The 10,587-nt window shown below is 38.0% G+C and overlaps 1 protein-coding gene across 7 annotated transcripts in view; it reads right to left on the minus strand.

The window, feature by feature from the left end:
• Positions 1 to 10,587, minus strand: part of Dcaf6 (DDB1 and CUL4 associated factor 6) — a 111,065-nt gene that overhangs the window by 67,311 nt on the left and 33,167 nt on the right. For all 7 annotated transcript variants that reach the window (XM_031387867.1, XM_031387890.1, XM_031387884.1 and 4 more), the window contains exons 4-7: positions 9,962 to 10,147; positions 7,231 to 7,344; positions 4,812 to 4,947; positions 220 to 434 (exon numbers count right to left, since the gene is read on the minus strand). In XM_031387867.1, the coding sequence (XP_031243727.1) occupies positions 220 to 434; positions 4,812 to 4,947; positions 7,231 to 7,344; positions 9,962 to 10,147 (651 nt within the window). The remainder of the gene's footprint in view (positions 1 to 219; positions 435 to 4,811; positions 4,948 to 7,230; positions 7,345 to 9,961; positions 10,148 to 10,587) is intronic.

The raw sequence follows: 10,587 nt of genomic DNA on the forward strand, positions 1-10,587 counted from the left end.
TTTTTTTTTTTTTTTTTTAAGATTTATTTATTATTGTAGGTAAGTACACTGCATCTGTCTTCAAACACACCAGAAGAGGGTGTCAGATCTCATTACTGATGGTTGTGAGCTATCAGGTGGTTGCTGGGATTTGAACTCAGGACCTTTAGAAGAGCAGTCAGTGCTCTTACCCAGTGAGCCATCTCTCCAGCCCAAGATTCTAGTTTTAAGTAAACTTACCTCTTCTCGCCTCTCCTCTGCAGAAGGAGTTTTAAGTTCTCGTGCTGTATCATCTTTGGGGTCAAAAAGATAGATGTAATCTGAAGAATAACTGACGAGAATCTCTTGACCATCTTCACTGTAACACAGCGATGTCACTCTGCATGACTTATTACTAAGATGAGAAGGGATAAAGCGAGCAACCATCCCAGTAGTTCCTCGACCTGCGTAATTCCCTAAATAACAGGAATGTATTCAAAATTAATACTGTTATACACATTAAAAACTCTTATACTGAATTATAAGATATGTATAATAATATAGCAATGTAAACTCAAATTAGCACTCTGTATCTTCAAGGTTTCCTTTTTAACAGTCAAGAATTTATAACAAACAAAAGAGAATGGTATAAAAATAACACACGTTCCAGTTTTGTTGCTATGACAAACACCAAAAGCAACTTGAGGCAGAAAGGTTTAATTTGGCTTATACTCTCAATCACAACCCATCACCGAGGAAAGTCAGAGCAAGAACTCCAACAGGAGCAGAGATAGGAATCATGGAGGAGAGCTGCTTACTGGCTTCGACCCCTTGGCTTGCTCAGCTCCCTTTCTTATACAGGCCAGGCCCACAAAGGCCTACATCAATTAGCAATTAAGAAAATGTCATATAGGGATGCTCATAGGCCAATCTGACCGAGACAATTACCATTTGAGATTCCCTCCCCCCAGGTGTGCCAAGGTGACACACACACACACATACACAGAGAATATTTAAACAAACAAACAAAACCCCTTTATTATAATTCAAAATTCCAGATTACATTAATATCATTATTAATAGCTGATTTCTGCACTAAGTCATCTTCAAGCTTCTCATTCAAATCACGATCATTTCTGTAACAGCAAACTTGACACTTAACAGAACAGGTTGAATACAATTCTGATTTTCTATTGGCTACTTACCTATTTAAATCATTTATTTTAGAAACCATTTTCTATTTTTTGAGCAAATGTATTACCACAACCCTTTAAAATAACCTCATTAATATTATTTATAGGTGCCAGGGTATTAAAAAAATCATTTATTTGCTTTCACATAGAGCTTATAATATTAATACATTTGGGGGGTACAGTATAAACAACTCAACACAAAGTTAGGCTGAAGATGAAAATAACATTCAATGTAAAAAAATCATTTTCTATAGCAGAGATCTTTCTTACCATTTACAACAATTTGAGATGTTTTAAAATTATTTTTATGTTTATGGACGTTTTAACCACCTGTATGAACCATATGTGTGCACTGCTCATGAAAGCCAGAACAGAGCACTGGATCCCACAGAACTGGAATTACAAATGGCTGTTAACCACCACAAAGATCCTGGGATATATGTACATATATCATGAGCCATTGTGCTAATAAACAAAAACAATTACTTGGTTTTCCTCAGTTGAAATAGTTATTTTAATTTAGATATTCTCAGATTATTGATTCAATTATATAAAGTATTACTAGACTAGGAAGAAATCTCAGTATACTCAATAGAATTGGTGCTTAAAATCTTCAACAATGTGTTCTCTCAAGAACACAAGAAGGCTGAAGGGATGATGATTAAGTAGCCCAGGAGGACGTGAGATTGATTCTCAGCCTGGGTTCCTTCAGTGGAGTCCCCACCACCTCCATCTAAAAGGCATTCACTGAGAAGGCAGCAGAAACAGCAAGGCAAGCTCCGCTCCTCAATATTCCCAACCTGCAGCACCTGAGGCCACCGTGGAGCACGGGGCCCAAGGAACTGCCAAGAATTTACTCTGCAGCAACCCAAGGCCAAGAACACAAGGCTGTAGAGACCAAGGCTCTCACTCGCTCCCCTCACAAGCACACAGCAGTGCCACAGAGAACTTGCTAGAGCCTGCAGGACCTAAGAAGTTCACCTTTCAACTCAGCGGAACTGTGCCAGCACCCCACTTCTTTTTTCTCATTTTCTATGTGTAACTTCTTGCACTTATGTCTAATAATAGTTTTGTTTTTATTTGTAAATTATTTAGTGAGGTTTTAGGACTGTTGTTTATGTTCATTCAACTGGTTTACTATGAGGCATTCTTTACTATCCTCTTCAGCTGCGTCTCATATACTCCCCGCTCTTATTCCTAAATTGATTTCACTTATTGTGATGATAGGAATGAAACAAAGGACATGTGGATGCCGGGCCAATTCTCTACCACTAAGCTATATCATTGTGGAACCCTGTGATTTGGCTGCATAGCGGAGACTGGCTTTGAACTCATGATTCTCCTGCCTCTGCTTCCCCATTCTGAGATTACAGGCACTGACTGCCATGTCTTGTTTATAATCTCAACTTTAATAACTCTGGTAGTCTTTAGTATAATTCAGTATTATAGCAGAGATATTGGCCCGGGAGTGAATTCTAAGGATTCCAAAGCATGGTTGAGACTTGTCCTGCTAAAAATATAAACTACTTCTGTTGAGAGCAATAACTAAGCCTATAATTTGATATTATCTTATAGTTTTACCCAAAATGTGCATATTCAAATTGACAGGACTCCTTAGCACAGTCCCAAAGGGAAAATCTCTCAGAATGTAAAGGCCTGAGGATGGGGAGGAATGGTGTGAAACACTGTTTTCAATGTGATGCTGCTCCTGCATCCATGGACTCCCGTAGCTGTGGTTACCTGCACAGGATCAGCCACTGATCGTCTAGCACGTGAGGCCTCACCTCTGGCCGAAGAGCTCCTGGGAGTTAATGGGGCTAAGGAATTTTTCTTCCAAGATATAGCCACTAGGATATTGCCAAGATATTGCCAGAGTAACTATTGAACTCAACAGGCTATTGAGGGACAGTGACATGAAAGTTGGAAGGACATGTTGGAAAAAGAAGGGTTTCAGGGGAGTGGGAAGATAAAACAAAAGAATGGAGGGGCAAATATGATCAAAATATATAAATGTATGAAATTGTCACAGAATTAAATTTATTAAAAACAAACAGAAAAGCTCTCATCTAGTATTCCTTCCCATTTGATATCTAGGTTGGTTATTAATTACACTGGTGATTTCTGCCCAAGTCCACCTTTACTTTTAAAAACAAATGTGAATACATATTACTCATCTTTGTATAAATGTACATGAACATGTACACATGCATAATCTTTTTAGTTGGACTTGGGCATCAAATAATATGTAGCATATATTGATTCTGCTTAGCTTAGAATGCTGTGAATATTGTTGCAGTGCTGAATTCAAGTCTGAATTTTGTAACTGCATGGGCAGCGAAGGAGATAGTCTAAGGAAACTCTTGTGTGTGTCTCTCTCTATGGTTTTAAGCCCATTAAAACAATGGGTCCCAGAGAATTAGTTTCCCTAGAACTATCATACTGGAGGCAGGAAAGGCTAAAGCCCTGGTGACAACTGCGGAAGACTATGACTTCCTGAAAGAGATTTTACACAGTTCTGTCTATACTGTACACCCCTACACTTCCTGGCTTTTGTTTCAGCCTTTCTATAAAATTATAATACTGATGCAGAAAGGTAGACAGAAAGCAGGAACCCCTGTCTCCACAGTATGGCCAAAATGTAAATTAATCCATTTTCCTTCGTCAATATGCCTCCTAATTACTTTCAAGAAAAAATATTGGTTTTATAAACTAAAGTGCTCTTCTGAGAATGTCAAAAATTGGCAGCAATTACCATAAGGCAAAATGGAGGCCCAGAACAGTAGTCTCTAGTAGATCTAACCTTAAGACATCTTGATTTCAGAGAGCTGAATTCTAGAAATGCAAGAAAACAAATTTCTATTGTTTTAAGAGAGTCACCTTGATAACTTATTATGGCAGCCTTGGGAAAGAAACAAATTGTTATCTTTTCTCAGATTTATTCTATGTGTATAAGTGTTTGCTTGAGAGTGTACTGTGTGTGTGCATACAGGTGGGGACATGTGCATACCACATGTACTCCTGGTACCCTGGGAACTGGAGTTGTAACAGACAATATGGTACTAGGAACCAAACACTGGGCTCAGCAAGAACAAGTGCTTTCACTCTCTGAGCCATCTCTCCATACCCAATTTCATTTTATTCTTAATAATGGGCTGGAGGGGATATTGTGCCTGGGTGTAGGTACATATTGGACCCCCTAGAGTTGGAGTTACGCAGCTAAGAGACATGTGCTGCAGTTGTGAGCTGCTGAACTTAAGTGCTGGGAACCAAGTTCAGGTCCCGTGAGAGCAGCACGTTTTCTTACCCACTGCGCCCTCTCCCCAGCTCCTGTCAGGAATTGATAAGCTGTGCAGGCATCATCCCAATAGTCTTTCTAGCTTTCTTTTTGAGGCAAGATCTCATGTAGTGCAGGATGGCTTCAAGCTGGAATGACCCTGAACTTCTGATCTTCCTGCCTGGAGCTACCGAGTGCGGAGATTACAGCCACACATCACTATGCCTACTTACCAACAACAGAGTAGTTAAAAATTAGTAAAACACTTTTCCTCTTGGAATAATCTATATTGCTTAAATAACACAAGAAAGTTTAAAACCATGTAAATATAAAAATATTAAAAGATTTCTTTGAACAGTCTCAAATTTTGCCCAATATGTCCTTACCTGTAGCTCTTGTGCCCAGCATTCGCCGATCATAAATCCGTACTGAGCTATCAGAACAACCCACAGCAAGGTAATATGGTACTGGGGGACAAATAGCCACAGACGTGGCAGCACGCCTACAGTTGATTAAAATATCCTACAAAAGACAGACATGAGACCAGGTACATATACCTATATAGAAGTGAATAGTCTACTTTTAAAGCATTTTCCATTTAATTATAAGAAAATAACCTACCTCAGACATTCTAGTTCAGTCAGCAAAAACAAAAAGGGAAAACACAACAAAATGGTTTTCTTGTAATTGACTTTTTAAAGACTCTGTTAGAATGTATTTCTAACGTATTTAGCCGAAATGGAAGCTCACAAAATAATTCCTATTACATAGCCCTCAGTATTCAACCCTCTTGCCCTTCTCATTTGTATGCCTGAGCCACTCCCACCCTGGTCCTGTTCCACTAACAGTGCTCACAGGTCCCAGCACTGATGGTGTTCACTGCCCTGAGTCTGCACAGAGCCCCTTTCGGCTTCCTTCTCAGGTAGTCTATCTGCCCCCTACCCTCTGGACACTCCTCAGGGAGAAGAGGTTCTCTCTCCCTAGTAGCTTTGATTCCCAATGGGTACACTGCACGGTATTAAAAATAGCTTTTAATTCTTTGGGAAAATATATATAAAATGTGTTTATGAAGATATTATACATACACATTTTTCTTCAATACTGAGGTTCAAACACAGGGCCTTTGGCATGCTAGCTACCACTGAACTAAACCCCTGATCCCAAAACACCCAATATTTTAAACTTATTTCAGAGCTTTCTTTTCAATGTGTATATGTATGTATATATATATATATATCCAATTTCTGAGTTCAAGGCCAGCCTGTCTGTGTATATGTCTTTATATATATATATATACACACACACACATACATGTTACATACATATAAAAAGATGAAAAATTTTGTGTTCAAAATCTGTTTCTACTTTTTGTTTTCTGCTTCATCTGTTTCAAGTGCATATTCTTTTTTTTATTACCATCAGTTCACTGGATAGTTAGCAAGTAATCCACCAGATTAGGAATGATTCTTGGCTTTGTTTGTTTCTGCTACTTTTCAATAAAAACAAAGTGAATAATTTCTTTATTTCATTGACTACTTCAACAACTCTATCGAGATCTACTGTTCTCTACATATTGTATGACATAGAACTCTTTTTTTTTTTTTTGGTTTTCGAGACAGGGTTTCTCTGTGTAGCCCTGGCTGTCCTGGAACTCACTCTGTAGGAGTGTTCGAGGCCCAGGCTGGCCTCGAACTCAGAAATTGGCTTGCCTCTGTGTCCCAACTGCTAGGTTTAAAGGTGTACACCACCACTGCCCAGCCAACAGAGAACTCTTGAATGAAGCTGTCTAGCCCCAAAAGACTTTTTCAGGCCTTTTATAAGTTTTAGGTATTATTATTTCATAAAAAGTAAGTAAATAGTTTTTTGAGACATAGACTAAATTTGATTGGTAACACACTGATAGAAATGCTATTTCTTGAAAAACAAAGCAAAATAAAATCTTCTTTCAAAAGCTGGAGAGAGCCAAGTGGTTGGTGGCGCACGCCTTTAATCCCAGCACTTGGGAGGCACAGACAGGCAGATCTCTGAGTTTGAGGCCAGCCTGGTCTACAGAGTAAGTTCCAGGACAGACAGTGCTACATAGAAAAACTCTGTCTTGAAAATAATCTAAAAATAAAGAAGATAAAAGACAGAGGTAAAGATACTAAATTTTCACCACTTATACCACTGCTGTTTTCGTAAGCCAAACTGACTACTTAGTTAATGAGACGTAATGATAAATTCTCCAGGTTTTTATAATACTGGACAGATTGTCACATTTACTTTTGCATATGTATATGTATATATACATGTCTGCATATGTGTGTATAATGTCTGCATGTGTGTGGGGGGGAGTGTATGCGCGTGTACACATGCATGTACATGCACATGACTGAGTATATAGATGGAGAGGCCAGAGGTTGATGTCAGAGGTCTTCCTCAATGGCGCTATACCTTATTACTGGAGACAGAGTCTCTCACTAACCCTGAAGCTCATCATTTCAGTTGGGGTGGCTGACAATTGAGCTCCAGCAGTCTACCTATAGGATTATAGATGCACAAAGCCGTCCTCAGCTTTATATGGGCACTAGAGTTTAAAACTCAGCTCCTTACACTTTGTACAAGTACTTTATAAATTGAGTCATCTATCTACCATCTATAAATATATTTACATGTACAACTGAAACAGAAGTTTCTCTACCTCATTAACATTTAAATTAAAAATTTTGTGATTGAAATTTTAGCAAACAAAATTATCACCAAAGATATCTAACTGAATCATAACTAATCTTTTCCATATCACTTGTATAAAACTTGGATTCTTACATCTTTGCAGTCTTCTTTTGTGCAACTTGTTTTGATGCGTGTGTCAAACCACCTAACGGTTCCATCTTCACCACAGGACAGAAAGGTGTAAGGGTCGTTTGGTACAGTCATAATCTGAAGAGGAAACAAAAGTACAAGAAACACTACTGCACAATTAAACAGGTGGCTTTGAAACACATTGCTACTTTTTCATACATCCATGAAAACTATTCTTTTAACTAATTATCTAGACTTACCCAAAGTGATTTCAAACAGAATACAAAAAGATATAATAGCCTTGTAAAATGATTAGTTACTTTGAAACTATTTAATATAACTTCATACAAAATTTTCTAAACTTTGTAAGTATGTTTAGGTTAAAGATAATGGAGTGGAAAGATTATGCTGACTTATCCATGTGGGCCTAAAATAATTATAGGAGTCTTTAAGAATTAAAGAGGGAGGCAAGACTGTATCTTTCAAAAAAGACTACCTGATAATGGAAAAAGTCAAACAGAAAAAGAATGCTTTGAAGACTGTTGACTTAAAAGATGGAGTAAGGAACCCTGATCCAAAATAAATGTAAAGGTTCCAGAGGTGGCAAAGGTAAAGGCCGGAGGCTTGCAGACCCAGGCTTGCTTGAGCCCAGCAAGACTCATGTTAGAATCCTGACTTTCAGAATTATTAGACAATAAATTTGTGTTGCCTAAAGCTACATGTATAGACATACTGTATAGGTTTCTCTAAAACCTAAGTATTGATAGTTCTTTGCTATTATTGAACAAGTTTAAAATCAACACAAAATAGTAAGACTTATACACCATGGAAAGGCAATTATAAAAAGCACATTTACTACAAATGAATGGAATGAATGGAATGGAAGTTGTGACTTCTGACTCATTTCACATTTGTGAGAAGTGAGATTACTGTATCCCCCCAGTGGGTCCACTGTGTTGAATTACTTACTTATGAAGTCATTTTATCAGTAAATGTATTTGCAACTTGTTGCTGACTCAAGGCTAATGACTTAATTAAATAAAAAGGTCATATTTCACTTTGTATACGACTGTCTACAAACCATTTTTGTTAAGACTTATTTATTATGTATACAGTGTTCTGCCTGTGTGTATGCCTGCAGGTTAGAAAAAGGCACCAGATCTCATTAGAGATGGTTGTGGGCCACCATGTGGTTGCCGGGATTCAGGACCTCTGGAAAAGTGGCCAGTGCTCTTAACCTTTGAGCCATCTCTCCAGCCCACAAACCAAATTCTTACGAGCACATCTTTCCTAAAGTATTATTCATACAACTTATTTAATTCCTTTATCTAATTAGTTCATTAGTTTGGAAAAACAAGTTTCACTCAGGCAATTACAATATGAATCATAATAGCATTTATAACGGATGCCCTTTGACACAGACTAGGAGTTCAAAGCAAATTAGGAAATGTGTCTAGTCTGGCTGTTGATTTAGGGATTTAGTGACTACACACAAAGTTCAATACAAAAATCTATAAAATCAGTCCCAGGAAATCACTAAACAAACAGAAACAATAACAAAATTGGGGAAGAAGAGAAAACATGCTCTTGTTTGTTTTGATGTGTACTTCTGTTTTGGCTGCATATATGTTTGTACGGGGGTGTCAGATTCCTGGAACTGGAGTTGCAGACAGCTGAGAACTGCCACCTGCGTGCTGGCAGCTGAACCTGGGTCTTCTGGAAGAGCAATCAGGGCTCTTAAGCACTGAGTCATTTCTCCAGCCCCAAACACACTCTTTAGAATCAGTATACTATGGTATTTAAAAAGGTTCAAGCTATCCAGGCATGGTGACACATACCTTTAATCTCAACACTGGGGAGGTAAAGGTAGGCGTACCTTGTGTTCCAGGTCAGCCTAGCACACATAATGAGCTCTAGTCCAGCTGGGGCTGCACAGTGAGGTGAAGTTACAGGAGAGGAACTCATGCCTGGTGTGGTAGCCTCTGCCTATAATCCCAGTACACAAGAGACAGAGGCAGGAGGACCAGAAACTCAAGGTCAGCTGCAGCTACACAGCAAGCTTAAAACCATGAGAGCTACATGAAACTCTGACTCAAAAAGTCAATTAACATATCTGGATAAGGGGAGTGAACAGGTCAGGGATGGGGACAGAGTTTGGGGAGGCCAGGGGTGGTGGTACACACCTTTAATCCCAGCACTTGGGAGGCAGAGGCAAAGGCAGGTGGATCTCTGTGACTTCAGGGCCCAGCTGATCTACAAAGCAAGTTTCAGGCCAGTAAGGGCTACAAAGTGATACCCTGTCTCAAAAAAGATTTTTTTTTAAATTTATTGTGTTACTGCAACACAAAATAAACTTACAAAGTAACTATGATGGAAATGAATCTCTGTAAGGCAGTGTATTTCAGAGAACAAGACCAACTACAAAACCATGCAACAAAGTAAAAATAGCATATTTAAAGACTGGCACCTGCCACAATAAAACCCATTATCTTTATGTGCTAATGTAAAATTAATTTAAAAATAAATAAATACAAAAGGGTGGAAGGGCTAGAATCTGATTGAGACATGGTTTTTATATCTTAGAAGTTTATCTGCAAAATCTATCATGATAAACTTTCAGAAATGCTTCAGTGAAGTACAGTCTGCCAATGGTTTCTATACCTAAAAATGTAGGTGCATGTATAACCAAATGCAGAGGCACATCTCCACACTTACACAGGAGCATGCATTTACACATATATTCACAACCCTGTACCTCATAAGTAGTTCCATAATGGCACGTAAACTGGCACTGTCTGTTGGTCTCTGCATCTTGCTCAATGTTAGTATAAAATATGACTCCATCTCCAGAGCAAGACACAATCTGCTTATCATTTGTGCACGGCAAAAACTTTGCACTAAATATATTTGCTCGATGCCCTGAACGGATGGTTGTCAAAACCTAAAATATACAAAAAATGTGATTCATGGCATTTATTTTCCTGGTGAGAAACATTCATGTTTAATATAATTATAAGCAATAATACATTCTTAACAAAAGAGAAAAAAACAATAAAAGAGTATTACTTTTTTTCATTATCATCTATAAAATTTTAATTATAAAAGTCCTTTATATTTCTAATATTTCTCTAATTATTTAAAATTAAAATACTTGAAAGGTCTCTGAGGTGCTACATATAGAATGTTATATTTGAAGCACAGTCTTGATACTGTAACCTAGACTAGTATTGAACTTAAAATCCTTCTGCCTCTACCTCCTGAGTGTCAGGATTGTAGGTCTGTGCCAGCAAAAAGTTATTTCCAACCTGCTACAAATAAATAGCAGTAAGTAGAATTCACTCAAACACCTTTATGTTTTAGAAAAAAAAAAAACCCACAATG

The sequence above is a fragment of the Mastomys coucha genome, unplaced genomic scaffold (assembly GCF_008632895.1).
Source record: "Mastomys coucha isolate ucsf_1 unplaced genomic scaffold, UCSF_Mcou_1 pScaffold1, whole genome shotgun sequence".
Taxonomy (NCBI): Eukaryota; Metazoa; Chordata; class Mammalia; order Rodentia; family Muridae; genus Mastomys; species Mastomys coucha.